Genomic DNA, 16,422 nt, shown 5'->3' with positions numbered 1-16,422 from the left:
GTATCCTCCTCTTATAAAGCTACCTGACTATCACATTCATTCTTTCATTGTCCCCTGCATATATTCTCTCCTACTGTAGTCTTATATACTATAGTATATAGTCTTATAGTCTCTCCTATAGTCTTAGGGCAGAGACTGCAGATCTCCATGAAACCCTCACAAAGCCCAGCATGGTTCTGGCCGCCTGGCAGACTGACCATCAGTGAATAGAGAAGAACAGGGCTAGGGCTCTCCTTTGGGAAAGCAACAAAGAGTAAGCAAATCACTTGAGTTTGTGTCCTTTTAAAACAGAATGGAGACCAGAGCCACAGTCTGTGGTGGCCAGTGTTGGGGTCCAAGCTGTCCTAATATTCTAATCTCTACCCCCCCCCCCCCCCCCCCCCCCGCCCAGTGACTTCAACTAGGTTTAGGGCTACACACAGACAGCCAACTCAGCCCGGGGATAATAGAAAGAGGCAGAAATAGAAAATGAAGTCATACCCTGGCTGCAGCGAAGGTCATAAAAATAGCTAACACTGCAGAGAGAAACAAGCGACTGTTATCAAACAGCCAGAAGACCCAGGATTTATTTCGGACTTTTGCCAGAACCACGGGAACTAAGGGCCCCGTGGCTAGTAACCCACCGGTACTCAACTGGAACAGTGTCTCTCTGGACCCACTTTATTCCAGCTAGATTTTCTCTTTGGGTTCACACACCAACAGTATGTACTGGTCACTGGACACTTTTGTTTTTTTATCCTAAAAGGACACTCATGTATAGTCCACTTACCTGTTTTTAAAAACAGAAAACAAAAAAGCAATTGAATGCACAAACTGAACTATTGCAGAGGAATGAGAAGAAAGTAATATTTTAATGCACGTTCTGTGAATTTGTGGATGCTCAGGCAGGACTGCACGAGGAGCAGTAATGGGGTCGTCAGGGAATTACTCCTTTGGACTTCAGGGTAATAAGAGATCCAGAAGCAACTTCAAACAAGACATGCAGGAAAATCAAAGAACAGAGCCGAACGCTAAATAAGAATTACCACTGCATCAATCTCAGCCACGGCTGAGATTTTGTGTAACCAGGTTCTCTGTGAATGTCAGTGGGGTATCTGCAAGTTGTGTAAGATGTGATACAGGCTTCGTCATACGGATTGCTAGACATCCCGCCTTCCTGGACTCTGTCTACCAAATGCCAACCGTGTCCCTTCCAATCACTGCAACAAAAAAAGCCTGTGCCCTCCGTTGGTACAAACGCCCCCAGAAGCATCCCCTCTGAGGCCCACAGAGGTAAGCTGGAGGAACCGCAGGGTTAGAGGTGTTGGCCTCCTAGACTTGAGCGTGACAGAGCTACAGGAGGAAGAGGAGGAAGGGAGGCTTTGTAGTACTCTCCCGTAGTAGTCCGTCCCCAGGGGCAGAATGCACCACCACCCAGGGGTGCACCTCATCCTGGCCTCAGCCTCCCCTATAGGCGGAGCCTGTGGCGTTAGCGGGGGGCAGCTGGATCCAGGGGCCAAGTCTGAGCCGGGAAGGTTTGCCAGGTCAGGTGACTCAGATTCTCCCAGCTCACGGCCCTTTGCTTCTGCATTTCCCCTTGTCTGCCAGGTGGTCCCAAGCGAGCAGGACACCCCTCCCAGGGCTGCGGCTCCCTGTTAGCAAGACCCCCACGGGTATGTAGTTCGGCCAGGCTTGGTGGGGAAGGGGGGACAGCAGTAATTGAACAGGACTCAGTGAGTCCCAGGGGGTGGGGTGTAACAGGTGAAGGTGAAGTGCTCATCTGCATACCATCTGTCAACAGTGCCCTGGGGGTGGGGGGGTGGTCTCAGACATCCCAAGCTTCTTCTAACCAGGCCTGTTATGTCCACATCCTCACACACCGAGGTGGACAAGGGCTGCAGGCCAGCAGGGGCCTAGGGATCAAGAGGGCGCAGACTGACCCTCTCAGTGTGTAGTGATTCCCTTCTGGGTAGGGTGCGGATGGAACAGTATGACAGGGGGCTCTGGTTACCCCCAACCAGCTGCACAGCAGCCCGCCTGGCCCCCAAAACAGCCTGGGCATTCAGTCTTCAGAGCATCTTCCGTACCCACCCAGCCTTGCTGCACGTGACTGGGTTCACAGGACACCCTGCCACGTGAGCAGGTTCTAAGGTAGGCAGGTGATGTAAGAACCCACATATACCCCAAATCGCCCTCCAAAGCCGACCCTCGCATATGCACCGTGTCACCATCCAATACAGCAGCTTTGTCCCCTGGCCTGGAAACAGATCTCTAGTTTTTCAGTTGGGGTGTGTGTGCGGGGCGTCTACCCCTGGAGCTGCCACATGGAGAGGAAGCCCAGGCTGCACAGAGAGGTCGCATGTAGGTGTCCAGCTCATGGCCCCTCGCGGATGTCCCAGCCAACGGCCACCATCAGCCGCCAGACCCCTTGGTGAACCAGCTTTCAGATGATTTCAGTCCCCTGCCTTTGAGGCACCAGAGTGTTCAAATCTTCCCTGTTAGGCTTCAGACATCACAGAGCAGAGATAAACCATCTCCGCTGTGACGGTAGCTGAATTCCTAGCCCACAGAATGGGGAGTAAATGTTCTTCTCTTCTCTTTTTTTTTTAAGTAGGCTTCATGCCCAGCTCAGAGATTGAACTCATGACCTTGATGTCGAGACATGAGCTGAGATCAAGAATTGGATGCTTACGCAACTGAGCCCCCCAGGCACCCCTATATTTTGTTCTTGATGCTTCAAGAGCACTCTTTGGTATGCATTAAGAGGCAGCCAATCTGTAGGAGACCTTTAAACATCTCAGTAACGCTCAGCTGGGCCAAAGGCACTGACAGTGGCACAACAGAACTGAGGCAAGCAAGTCAAGGGAGAAGCAAAATCAAACTGCACGCTCGATCGGCGTGCTGGCTTCGAGACCAGAGGCGTGGCCCCGGCCATTTCAATGATGTGTTGTGAGGAAACGTGTGTAGGTTAAATGCATGCTGGATTCCACCAGGCGAGCTCTGGGGAAGACTTGTGGCTTGACAGATGATAAGCCGAATTGTCTGAAAGGACACACCAGGGTTTATACAAGATGGTTCAATGGAGCCAGCGATGAGTGAGCTCGGGGACCTTGGCTGTGCTCCGTGGCAAACGAGACTGGCAGGCCGTGGAGACAGCTGTGCCCTGTCAGATGATGGTGCAGCCAAAGCAGTACCGGTCCGGGTAGTCCACCACATGTACCCTGTGGTCAGTGCCATAGATGTAGTAGACATATGTCTGTCCCCGGTACCAGTAATGGACTTCCGTGACGGGGATCAGCTCAATGGTCTGGCGCTGGGGAAACAACGGGCCGAGAAAAACTTCAGTGTTTGAGTCACTTGCCTGCTCAAGAATCTTCAGTAGCTCCCTACTACTCTGTGGGATGAAGTTTATGCTCTGGAGTTGGCGTTTTGGCTCCCATATGCCTTTCTAGATGTACCTCATACTACACTCCTTCAAACACACTGAGCTCTGGCCCAAACCGACTTCTCAGCTTTAGCCACTATCTATGTTTCAGAAAGTGGGGGGGGGGGGGGGGGGGGCGGAGGGGGGAGTCATCCCCAGGGACGTCCCAGGGTGTATGGAAAGCCACCAGCCAAACAGGACGTCTCCCAGAAGCATTAATTTTTAGATGGGGAGGAAGAGCAGAGAAAGGTGGAAGAGAAAGTCATTTTAAACATTTTTGTATTAAAACAACCATGGAGGGGTGCCTGGGTGGCTCAGTCGGTTCCGCGGTCAACTCTTGATGTCCGTTCAAGTCATGACCTCCCAGTTTGTGACTTTGAGCCCCATGTCGGGCTCTATGCTGGCATCGCAGAGCCTGCTTAGGATTCTCTCTCCATCTTTCTCTGCCCCTCCCCCATGCTCTGTAAATAAATAAGTTTAATTAAAAAAAACAACCATGGAGATGTTAGGGAGTCCACGACACAATCTGAACTAAAATATAAGGTTAAACGTTGACACCAAAGAAATTCCAAAGTCTGCTAGTCTGCTTCAGGCTATTTTCACAGGACCCTCCCTCCCCCACCATGGTTTTGCTCTGACCTCCCTTTGAAAGCAGTCCTTCTCAAACACCACCCCTCCTTTTACAAACAGGGAAACTGAGGCCCATGGGCTCACGGAATTTCAGGGTGGGAACATCATCCAGGTCAAGGTCTGTGTGGGTAGTGCTCTACTCTCCTCCCAGCACGTGGCCTGTACCTGAGAGCCTGGGGCACTCACTTCCCCCAGCAGAGCGGTCCTGAGGTGTCTCATTCTCTGGCCCCTCTCCCGAGCAGTTACTCTACAATCTTCCAGAATTGCAGAGCCCTGAATAGAACGTGGGAGACCACCTTGGGAGAGAACACGGGCATCCAGCTGAAACATCCACCCCCGTTAGCGCTAGGTGCTGCTGTGTTGGGACAGCTCCATACAGGGGACACAGCAAAGTCACTCCTCATCAGTCAAGCTAAGCTTCCTTGGGGATGTACTGCGGGCCAGGCTCTGCGTCAAAACCCCAACGTTCTCCAGCACAAGCTGCTTCTTTGTCCCAGACTCACATCTTGGGGGGATCCCAAACCCAGAGGGAGGTGGTGTGGATGGCCCAGGGTTAGACCTTCCTCCTTCAGGATGTTCCATTCCTTGGGAACAGCTCCAGCTCTCTCACTGTAGGTGAAGGTCCAGAGGCCTTCAGGGAAGGAGAAACAGGCCAGGGAGGGGGGCTGTGAAAAAAGGGACCCCTGTTCCACTGGAGGGGCGGCTGAAGGGCAGTGTGATGTTGCGGCAGGAAGAGGGGACTCAGAGTCAAGGAGTGCATCTTCCATGAAGTTTTCTGTGCCATCTTAACTTCCTTTCTCTAGGAAATGGGGGTGAGAGCTCCTATGCCACAGGGTTGTTGAGATAACCGAATGAGATCCAGAGACTTCCCGGAGGCCACAAAGTTGTCTCTGAGTGGTAGTTTTGGAAATAAAAGGTAGAAGACCCCTCTTTGACGTTTTGGTATGGAGGACACAAAATGAGAACCAAGAGGCAAGAGGAGGCGGGAGCCCACATCACTGCTCCAAACGCCTGGGCAGTATGGTCAGGGCCGCTCTCGTTTCCAGGCTTTTCTACCAGAACCAAATGGAGAGCAACACCAATACCACCCTCTCCTGCCTCCCTTGGCTTCTGATGCAAAAGGTCTTCAGGTTTGAGGCTACTGATTGGTTAGGACATCAGCTGCCATCAGGTGGCTACCTTGTAATCAGCCACGGATCTGTTGACACACCTTGGTCATGCCCCCAGGATGAGCAGATTCCAAGTCTGAGAGCAAGAGCGGGGCACGGGGCAGGTGTCATGAGGGGTGTGTCCTCGGGCTGACTCCACTCGCTAACTTCTCAATCCTGAACAAACTATCCGCGGACAACTTTGTCTCCAGATGCAGGACCAAAGGACAATTTGAGGAAGGGATTCACAAGAGCCCTTTTCTCTCAGTGCTAATCCCTTTTAACACGACACACCCGTCTGCCCCTGGCTTACATTTCCCTGCTCCGGGACTGGTTCGCAGAGGGCTTGTGTTGCCCAAGACAAGACTACACTCTAGGGGAAGGCCGCAGGAGACCCAGGCCTGCCACCAACATCCTGTGTGATCTCGGGCAGGTCACTTCCCCTCTTCAGGCCTCAGTTTCCCCAGCTGTCAAAATTAAGGGCCCAGAAAGGATTCAAATTATCAGTCTCAGAAATAAAAGAATCTCAGGATAATCACGAGTGTCACAAGCTGACAGGCCCATTCCTAGAGTAGACACCTCAATCCTGGGGGCTCTCCATGTGACCCACACCGTGAATATGAGCTCCGCAAGAGCAAAGTCCCACAGAGACGATGTTCTGGGTCTTCCATGAACAAGGTTCTTGTCCCACCCATGCTCCTGCAAATCTGCCTCTTCTCTGTTGCTCACAGCCCATTGTCCTTCCTCAGAGTCCTGTCCTTGAGTTACGGAGCCCATGTCTCACAGAGAATGCACAAAGTGCCTGCGAAGATGTGCCCGATGTTTGGACGGTGCTAAACAGCAAGAGGCCAGTTCCCTTGTCTCCAGGCACAGAGTTGCTGAGGTGTAACGAGTGCACAGAGGTCCCCTGGGACAGGGTGGTGGCTGGGCCCTCGCCACACCTCACCCTTGTGTGACCCCTGCCCCTCCCATGCTGGCTCCCCTAGTCCTTTACAGGTTCCTCCTGGGAGCCCTTCCTTGACAAATGTCCTGCACACAAGCTGTCGTCTCGAAGCTGCTTCTGCAGAGCCCAACCTAAGGCAGGGTCCAACCCAGCTCATTTGAAAGATGAGGACACCAAGGCCTTCAGGAGGGGAGAGGGTGGCTCAGAGCCACGTGTATGTGCCAGAGCTGACAAGCAGGTCCCATCCCTGCAGTATCTGGCCCCAGATCCCCCTTCGCTGATAGCCCCGTAAACCTGCACTGGCTTTCAAAGAGCCACTGGTGTGCCTTGAGTGCAGTGAGTAATAACATTTGACTTGGAGCTAGGAAGTGGGTTCTACTCCTGGGTTCTTGCACTAAGAAGCTGTGTGATTTTAGGTAAGTTGCTTCCACTCTCTGAGCTTCCTTTGATTTACTGGAAAACTCGTGGGTTCAGGCTAGACTAAGGGGTAGCTGACATCACCCCACAGGTCAAAGCCAGCCTGTCAGCCCATATGGTATTCCTAGCATTTTTAAAGTTTTGTTCTCAATCTTGAAAAATTGGAAGGTTTCCTATAAAAGTCTGGCTTTCAGAGGGTCCCAAATCTCTGCCCCTGTGCCTGCACAAAGATGAGTCGTGGCTGGCTCCTTTGGAGAAGACGGCTCTCTCACCAGAAGGAAAAGGGACATTTTGAGTGGCAGTTTCCAAGCACTTAAAGCAAACCCTCTGAAGGAGTGTTAACGTCTCTTTTTCACTGGTGAGAAACCAGACTTCGGGGAGGAGGAAGTAGCTGGCCCAGGAGAATGTCAGGACACAGGAGAACCTGGATCTAAGCCTATTAGACTCAGGGAGCTCGGCCCTGGCCATTCCGGAGCCAAACCCCCATCTCCTCCAGGGACCCCCATCAAGCAGCTGGCTGCAGGGACCATTCAAAGCTGCAAGAGGCAACATCGCCACCTAGTGGCCATCCCAACACAACACGAAAGTAACCTAACCCTGGGGGCCTCCACCGCTCCCCAAGGGAGGTGGGAGAAGACAGGCCTTGGATTTAGAAAGTGCCCTGAAGGGCAGAACTCTAGGTGCCAGACTTGCGTAAGCCCTGAATCCTGAACTTCCCCACCCGCCCCTCTCTGAAGATTCTAACACACGGGGTTAAAATCAAGGTCTCGCTGCCACACTCCTGCTTGAGACCCTACAATAGCTTCCAGTTGCTCTCAGGATAAGAATCCTAATCTTACACAATTTCCAGTGGTCCCACCTTCTGTGGAGGCCCCACAGTGCTCAGCTCTCTGCCCTCCAGCCACACGAGTCTCAGGTCAGTCTCCAGTACTGACCCCCTTCCTAAACTGGGGCTCCTGTCCTCCACCCTTCCCCTAACTGACGCCTTCCCGCCCTTGTCTGGAAGGGCCCCCCCCAGCAGGAGCCCCAGCCTGGCCCCAGAAGCCTGGCCTCCCCACAGCCCCCGACCCCTACCCCACTCACCTGCTGCAGGACTCGGGCCCGGGGGGACAGGGCAGCGCTGTGCTCCGCAATGCCCCTCTGAGAGGCCAGAGAGATCTCCCGCAGCGGGAAATCCACAATGGGGTACACCTGCGGGAAAGACACAGCCGACCTGCTGCCCTGACCCAGGGTGTCAGCACCTGGAGCCTTACAGCTCTGATTCACACGGGGCAGAAAGCAAGCCCAGACAGGGAAGGGCCCCCGAGGCCAAGAAGTGAGTGGGTGGGAATTGTTGAACCTCCAGGTGCCCCTGATCTCCTGGGGAATTCCAACCAAGAAAGCAGGGCTGTGGGACAGAGAGCAATCCTTCTCCTGCAGCCCACTCTCACCCAGCACACCTTTGCTGCTGACTCGGGCTTGGGGTGGGGCTTCCTGAAGGGTCATGCCTGAACTGAGCCCGTAGGAAGTCAGATTGGGGCGAAGAAAGGCGGGTGAGGAATACTATGCCACCATAAAAAAGAAGGAAACCTTGCCATGAGAGACAACATGGATGGACGTCGCGGGCATTATGCTAAATGAGATCAATCATTCAGAGAAAGACAAATACCATATGATCTCATTTATACGTGGAATCTAAAAAACAAACTCCTAGATAGAGAACAGACTGGTGGTTGCCGGGGCGGGGGAAGGTGAGATGGGAGAAGGTGGTAAAAAGGTACAAACTTAGGTATAAAATAAGTAAGTCCTGAGGATGTGACATGGTGACGACAGTTAATAATACTGTGTTGTATATTTGAAAGCCGCTAAGGCACTAGATCTTAAAAGTGCTAATCATGAGAAAATAAAAATTGTAACTGTGGTGAGAGATGTTAACTAGACATTGTGATGATCACTTCACCATACATACACATATTGAATCACTGTGTTATACAGCTGAAACGAATATGATGTATGTCACTTGTGCCTCAACTTTTAAAAACCCATACTACAGGGGCGCCTGGGTGGCTCAGTTGGTTGGGCATCCGACTTCAGCTCAGGTCATGGTCTCGCAGTTCGTGGGTTCGAGCCCCGCATCGGGCTCTGTGCTGACGGCTCGGAGCCTGGACCCTGCTTCGGGTTCTGTGTCTCCCCCTCTCTCTGCCCCTTCCCTGCTCATGTTCTGTGTCTCTCTGTCTCTCAATAATAAATAAATGTTAAAAAAAATAAATAAAAAATAATCCATACTATAAAGTGAAAGAAGCCAATCTGAAAAGGCTACATACTATGAATGAAAGAGAGAGAGAGAGAGAGAGAGAGAGAAAGAAGAGAAAAAGGCTGAGCACCTGGTCTCTCTCAGAGAAAACAGGATGACCCTGCTCAGATATCCCATAAAGGCCAAGTTCCCTGCCAAGACCTACAGCAGAGGTTGGCAAATCTGTTTTGCAAACGGCCACACAGTAAATATTTTAGGCTTTGTAGGCCATAGGGCCTCTGTCTCAACTACTCAATTCTGCCCTTGCAGCATGAAAGCAGCCACAGACAATAAGTAAACAGACAGGCATGGCTGTGTTTCAATAAAACTTTATTTATAAAAGCAAGGCCAGGGCCAGATTTTGCCAACCCCTGTCTTACCGGACTCTCCCTGATCTGGTTACTGACACCTCTCATGTCTTAGCTGCTTGCTCTGCCCGACTCAAGTCCCTCCTGTCCCACTGCCCTCTGCTGCTCCCTCTGCTGGACCCCTTGGCTCGAGTCCACATGGTCCACTCCCCCACCGCACCGTTCTGGTCTTTGCCCAGGGTCACTTCCCGGCCACCAGCTGAAACCACACCCCTCCATGTCTCTTTTCCCTGCCTGCATATTTTCAGTGGCCCTTACAACCATCTGACATTGGGGTGGAATACTATTACCTTCTCCCTCACCGGACTATGAGAGATCTACAAGGGTGAGCATTTTGTTCCACGGTATCCCCAGGGCCTAGAATAGTGCCTAGTATGGGCAGAGGGTCTCAAGGCTTGTGTGAGGGTGTGGGGGGAGGAGGAGGAAACGCAGGGTCAAGCATGTGAAATTCAGGAGAGAACTGGCCCCACAGGCCCCAGCAGTCACTCTCCTGCTTGGCAGCAAGCACCATCGTCACCCAGCCCGTCTTTGTCTTTCCGAGTGAATGAAGCACACACAGGAGGGGAGGGCAAACCCAGCTTCCGTGCGAGGGTCTTCGAATCCCTCCTTACCGCGGTGTTTTCGTCCTTAAAGAGGCTTTCTCCTTTGGCTTTGGCAAGGAGCTCCCTGGGGCAATTCAGCCGGTGCTCAGATACAAACTCAAACAGGCTGTTTTTCCTGGAAGTGCAGAGGATAGGTTTGGAATCGGACAGGCGTGGGCTGGAGGCCTTGCATGACTACCGGTGGGGCCTTGGGAAAGTTCTTTAGCCTCTTTGGGCCTCAGCATCCTCATCTGTACAGTGGGAAACTGAAGTACTGACAGTTCTGTTCTATTACCTCATTCTGTACTTGCCTGTGAAGACCTTAGCACGGCGCCCAACAAGGGAAACCCATAGCGCATGGGGAGCCTTCCCTGACATGGGAACTTAAGACACAGGGACTCTAGTCCCAGAAGGGAAAGCCCAGGCACTGAGTGGCTGCTGCACTAGAAACTGGCAATGTCAGAATTTGAACTCAGGTCTGTCCGTTGTGGAGCACACCAGCATCCAGCCACCCACCCTGCCTCTCCCCAGGGACCTCCCCCCTCCCAAGTGGCCTAAAGCCCTTTTCTCCCAGCGCAGAACCCTACGTTGTGAAAGCCCCAACCAAGTGGAGTTTCTCTGCAGAAACCAGTCCAGGCCATGTCCCCTGGCCTCCCCCATGGGGCCACAGCCACATACCACATGATGACCAGCTGGATGAAGTGCAACAGTCTCTTCTCCCCCTTGCAGGTGGCACAGGTCTTGCTTCCCCTCCCTGAGCACGTGCTGCACCTGAGAGGGGCACATGGTCGGCACCACTCACGTAAGTCACGGGGTCCTGGCAGCTTCCAGCACGCCCACCCCCAAATCCTTCCTCATAGAGGTGGACTAAGGTGAACACCACTGGCTTCCACTCCCCACCATCTAGACCTCCTGCTTCTGGTGGCAGTGCCCCAGTTTCCCTTTGAAGACCACCCTTTCCCCACCCAGCCCACATGGATTGTGGGCTTTCCCCCACCCCTTCTATGACTAGCTTCGGACCTGGGCATGCCCAGTCAGTTCAGTCGATCTCTATGGCCACAGTGGCTGACACAGATATGAGTACATGACCCAGTTGAGTGCAATGAGATCTGCCCTGTAACTGTTTCTGAAACTATCAGGAGAGGGATATCCTTATCTACTATCAGGAGAGGGATATCCCTATCTACTGAGGCTACTATGCTTGGAGCCGTTGGCTGTCCCCTCTTTTACCACAAGAGACAGCTTGCCTGAGAATGAAGTCAACACAAAGACACGCCAGGTGAGGGACTGAGACAGAGTCCTGGTGACATTGCTTAAGCACCTGGATCCAGCTGTACCTGAAGCCATCCCAGAAATATAATTCTGGACTTTTCTTTCACAAGGGCAGGGTTTTTTGTTAAGCTCATTTGAATTAGGATCCTTTCACATGTAAATAAAAGAAACCTGAGCAAACAGAGATGGAACTCTGTTGGTTGTTCAGTCAATCAAGCAACCTTCCTTGACTCCTGCACTCAGGCCCTGCAGTGAGTTATAAATAAGAATTTGCCTAGGCCCCGATCCTCAGAGAGTTAAGGATATCTGGCTCGAGTAGTTTCCTGTATTCATTTCCCCACCATGTGGGCGGGAAGAAGTCTCCCCTCCTAAAACCCTCCCTCCCTTCCTTTCTGCAGCACTTCATTCTTTACATCTGTACCCACAGACTGCTGGACAAGTTCTAGTCTCTTCTTGAAGTATCAAGCCTGGAGGAAGGCTCACCCACTCCACAAATATTTACTGAGCACCTACTACACACACAGCTCTGGGGCACAGGAGTGACAAGACAGGGTACCCAACTGCCCTCCAGAAGGGCAGACAATGAAAAGCAAGAAAGCTGGTAAGGGAGCGCTCTTCACCTCAGTGCCAGGGAGACCCGCTCATACCTCCGCCTGCCGGACCCTGAGCACATCTGACATCTCCGGGACTGCTTGGCTTTGCGCTTGGCTCCACTGCAGGAGGGACACCTCACCTGCGGACACACCACAGCCTCAGTCCCTGCTGGCCTCCCAGGGAAGGGGGCAAAGGGCATCCTGAGACCTGGTTCAAATCCCAACCCGGTGATCCTGAACAAGCCACTTGTCTCCCTGGGCCTCAGCGAACACTGGTACCTTTGGGCCCCACCAGCTGTTGCCTTCAAAGATGCTACAGCCTTATATCTGTGTGTCTCCTGAGACATCATTCTCTCCTGCTCCTCTCTGATCCCCATGACTCCTGAGACTCTGCCCTGACCAAACAGCCATGGCCAGAGGGACTGGGAAGAGGGGCGGGCTGGCTGAGGAGCCTGGAGTTGGGAATGCGGAGCTCAGTCTTGGAGAGGCCCCCAAGCTTCGTTCCCACAGTTGGCTCACAAAGGCCTCTGGAGACATTCCAGGGAAGAGGGAAGGGAAGAAGGGGAGCAGGGGTGGAGGGAGGAATACAAAAGATCACAGGGAGGGGCTCCACGAAGGCTGCAAGGGGGTGCATGGCAGGAGCAAGGGCACAGGAGACAGAGACGGGTGGGAGGGCACAGGCGGGCCCCACAGGTGGCCTGTGAGTAAGCAGAGGAAGGCACACAGCAGGTGGAAGGTGGGCACCCAGAGGGTGGAAGGCAGGTGGGCAGAGGGAAGGATGGAGGAAGACATGGCTTAACGTGGCGAGTGGTCAATATGTGTCCAAAAGATCAGGAGCAAATGGGGAGAGCTGAGGACACATAAGGGGCATGATCTGACTCCCAGTGTGGTGAGCAGCCCCGAAGGCTGATGGCACCAGAGCCTGGCAGTGTGCTTACAGACCTGTACTAGGTTGACCAGTATCTCCCCCACCACCACCCCCCAAAATTTATAGCTACCAGAACCTCCGAATGTGCCTTTATTTGGAAATAGTCTTTGAAGATAGAATTAGTCCAGATGAGGTCATGCTGGACAATGGTGGGGCTTAAATCTAGCGCCTGGTGTCCTCACATTCTGAGGGAGCCCCAGGACACACGCGGAGAATGGAGTGGTGCACCTACCGGCCAGGGTGCACTGGACTGGGGAGCAGCTGCCAGAAGCTGGAAATGTGGCTCGGGGCCTCCAGAAAGAACCAACCCCATGGATACCTTGACTTTGGATTTCCAGCCTCCAGAAATGTGAGAGAATAAAAATCGGTTGTCTTAGCCCCCCCACCCCCAGTTTGTGGTAATGTATCATGCTCTCTAAGACACAAACACAAGGCCCCCATCTATATTTTGCCTCTAGAAGCTCCCATGAACGTCACTTTTTCAGACTCATCTCCCCATCCTGCAAATGCTGGTCGGTTGTCAGTCTTACCCAAAGACAGAGGGTTCCCAGTGGGAAGGCCCACCTCTTACGGGGTCCTCTTACAGGGCCCAGCACAGAGCGTGTACTCAGTCTCAACAAATGTTTGTAAATGAATGAGAAAAAAGGAAAAGAATTGAAATCATAAACCATAAACCACTGCAGTGAACAAAGGCCAGTAGCAGACTCCCAATCCAACTTTCCCATTTTGCAGGTGAGCAAATGGAGGCCCAGAAAGGGAGGACAACTTGCCTCAGGTCACACTGTTAGTGAGGGAGCCCCATACCCGGGGCAGAGCCCTCTGTCCCCGCATGGTGCCTCCTCCCACATCATCACTTACTCACCAGAGGCCACACAGGACTCACCATGCCGGCCCCATGGCAGCCGCTGCATTTGTAACGCCCGCGCCCATGGCATTTGTGGCATTCCTGAAAGTGAAAACCTCTCCTGGGCTCCAGTTTCCCAAGCCCCAGCACCTCCTGACTTCACCTGCCCCACACCCACTCCACGATGTCACCAGCCCAAACAGAGGTGCAGCCGGTAAGGCCCAGGGCGGGAAGGTAGCCATTCTCACTTGATGAGGATTGAATCCTCATCAAAGGGCCTTGAATGCCAAGCCAAGGAGGTCATGTTACCATTTCCTCAGAGCCCCAGCCCAGTCTGTTCTCTGAACTCCGTGCTCCCAGGCTACGCCACAAAGGCTGACGTCCTTGGCCCACTGGGTAGCTGAGAGGTCTTTTGGAACAGAAGCCATAAAAACTGCACAGCATTTTTGTGCAAGGCAAAGAGCTGGCTATTGGAATTTAATCACCAAATCAAAATAGCTTTTCCACTCCTGAGAAAAGAATGGAACCCCCTCCTGACCTCTCAAAGTCCTGGTCATCATGCGACACTATGAAAACTCATAGGTTACGTGCTTGAATCAAGTTCTAAAGTGAAAATAAGGCAGGTAAAGAGATGAGAACAGAATGGGAAATATCACGTGTGTGGTTTTGTAATATGTTACAAAATATGTTACAATGTTGGCCTCATTGCAGGTCGCAATTACATTTTCATAGGACAGGACGGAAGTCCAATTTTGTCCCTTTAATGACTCTGCTGAAAATCCAAACAGTTTGAACTTTATTTTGTATCAGTTTCATTCAGCACTTCAGCCGTTTAACTGTTTACTGGTCGGGCAAAAATAAAAACACACTGAGGGTCTAGGAATGTGAATGTTCACTGTTTAAAGCTGGTGACAGGTTAGTAAATGGAATCATCCTTTCGCTATGTGACTATTCTCTAATCTGCATGCATTAAAAAAAATTTTTAATGTTTACTTATTTTTGAGAGAGAGAGAGAGAGAGTGAGCAGGGGAGGGGCAGAGAGAGAGAGGGACAGAGAATCCAAAGCAGGCTCTCTGATGACAGCAGCGAACCGTGAGCTGATGACCTGAGCCGAAGTCGGCTGCACAACCCACCGAGCCACCCAGGCAGGTGCCCCTAATTTGCATGGAATTTTGGATGGGTCTATATTCCTTGCACTGGTTTTCCTTAGAATTAGCCCGATTAATAGCCAAGGAATGAACCACCAGTCTGCATTCTGGATTTTCTTTTCTTAAAAAATAAAGTTTAGGGGCGCCTGGGTGGCTCAGTCAGTTAAGCGTCCGACTTCGTCTCACGTCTTGATCTCACGGTCCGTGGGTTTGAGCCCCGCGTCGGGCTCTGTGCTGACAGCTCAGAGCCTGGAGCCTTTTTCAGATTCTGTGTCTCCCTCTTTCTCTGACCCTCCCTTGTTCATGCTCTCTCTCTGTCTCAAAAATAAATAAATGTTAAAAAAAATTTTTTTTAATAAATAAATAAATAAAGTTTGAGGAAATACCCAGTGACTTCCTATGATCAGCACTGTAAAGTCTGAAACCAACTCAGAGAGAAGGGCAAAGATTCCAACAATCATGTTACCTTGACCAGTGACGAATGAGGGACTTGGAACTTCCTCGTGTCTTCCTGAAACATTGGGGGGACCTGGACCTTGATGTCCCAAAGCCTGGGAGAGGTCCCTCTCTGTGGCCCATCCACTGACTGGTCTGACACAGAAAGGGATCATTGTAAGGCCAGTGAACAGCTACAAGAACAAGCTTTCATTTATTTACCAAACAGTATGGAACCTTCACCTGATGCCAGGCATTAGGCAAGATCCTGCGCTAAGGGCCCCCTCAGAGTCTGTGGTTAAGCACCCAAGTGTTGAAGTCGAACAGACCTGGTTTGACTCCTGACTCTTCTGCTTCCCAGCTGCACAACTCCAGACAAGTTCATTTACCTCTCTGACCTGCAATTCTCTCATCTCCAAAATGGGGGAAATACATGGCACCTACCATATAGGATGGTAGTGAAATTAAACAGAAGGCATAGCAATGCTTAGCACAGGGGTGGCACATGATAGAGGGATCAAAAGCAAGAACTGCCATCACTGCGGTGACTATTCCCCACCTTCTTGTCCTTTCTCCTTCCCCTCCTCTGTTCAAGGAGATAAGGCACAGCTACAATGATGATACAATGTAATAGGATATGGAAAGTGCTTGGGACAAGAGTTGCATAAAGCCTCTGCAAACTCAGAAGACTGACTCCTTCTGTTGGATAAGGGGTCAGCAGGTGAAGAAATCCTGAAAGGCTTCATAAAAGAGGTGACACAGGAGCTGAGTCTTAAAGGATGAACCAGTGGTCAGCAGAGAAGGAAGCGCTAAGGGCTTCCCAGAGAGAACCTTCAGCAGCTAGTGGGGTTCAGCAGCAGGCAGGATGGCACAGTGAATGGGGTCCTCAAGACTCAAGGAGGCACTGGGGATGGCCTAGAAGGCAAGCGGAAACCCAACCACACAGGCTGCCTTTGTGATCTAGCCCCGTGTGGTGGCACCAGTGTGTGGCCAAAGGCAAACCCTAGACTTTTTCAGGCCCTTCTGCAAACCATTTCCAGACAGGAAGGATTTATTTCCCAAGTTCCACACTGGAGAGTCTGGATAAAAGCCCACCCTCTCATTTTACAGAGGATGGGGAAACCAGGGCTCCAAGCAGAAGAGCATCTCACTCAGGTTAGTGGATAAGACATGTCCTGATATTTTCCACCAGCCCCTGCCATATCTGTTCCCAAGTAAACTGATTTCACTTACTGGTAAAGGGTTGAAATGTCCATTCGCTTATCCTGGATTCACTAAAAGTCTCTAGTCGATACTATAGAGAAAAAAAACCCAGCACGTTCACAGTCATGCCCTTTAGGAAGACAGCATTGTGGAAAAAGACGAAGCTTTCCACCTGCTGAGGCTCCCCGGGAAATTGAAAGGCCCCACACCCAGCACCACAGGCTGCTTTGAACAGCT

At 51.8% G+C, this 16,422-nt stretch overlaps 1 protein-coding gene across 4 annotated transcripts in view; it reads right to left on the bottom strand.

Moving 5' to 3' along the window:
• Positions 1-832: 832 nt before the first annotated feature.
• SSUH2 (ssu-2 homolog) overlaps positions 833-16,422 on the bottom strand; it is a 31,133-nt gene continuing 15,543 nt past the window's right edge. For 2 of the 4 annotated variants that reach the window (XM_058726138.1, XM_058726139.1), the window contains exons 5-12: positions 16,216-16,276; positions 15,014-15,138; positions 13,439-13,501; positions 11,655-11,767; positions 10,441-10,533; positions 9,793-9,898; positions 7,625-7,732; positions 833-3,292 (exon numbers count right to left, since the gene is read on the bottom strand). In XM_058726138.1, the coding sequence (XP_058582121.1) occupies positions 3,146-3,292; positions 7,625-7,732; positions 9,793-9,898; positions 10,441-10,533; positions 11,655-11,767; positions 13,439-13,501; positions 15,014-15,138; positions 16,216-16,276 (816 nt within the window). In that variant the 3' untranslated portion in view covers positions 833-3,145. The remainder of the gene's footprint in view (positions 3,293-7,624; positions 7,733-9,792; positions 9,899-10,440; positions 10,534-11,654; positions 11,768-13,438; positions 13,502-15,013; positions 15,139-16,215; positions 16,277-16,422) is intronic. The other 2 variants (XM_058726140.1, XM_058726141.1) reach the window with 1 other exon arrangement.

The sequence above is a fragment of the Neofelis nebulosa genome, chromosome 4, assembly GCF_028018385.1.
Source record: "Neofelis nebulosa isolate mNeoNeb1 chromosome 4, mNeoNeb1.pri, whole genome shotgun sequence".
Taxonomy (NCBI): Eukaryota; Metazoa; Chordata; class Mammalia; order Carnivora; family Felidae; genus Neofelis; species Neofelis nebulosa.
Note: the sequence above shows the minus strand (reverse complement) of the source record. Positions and strands in the feature narration are given on the sequence as shown.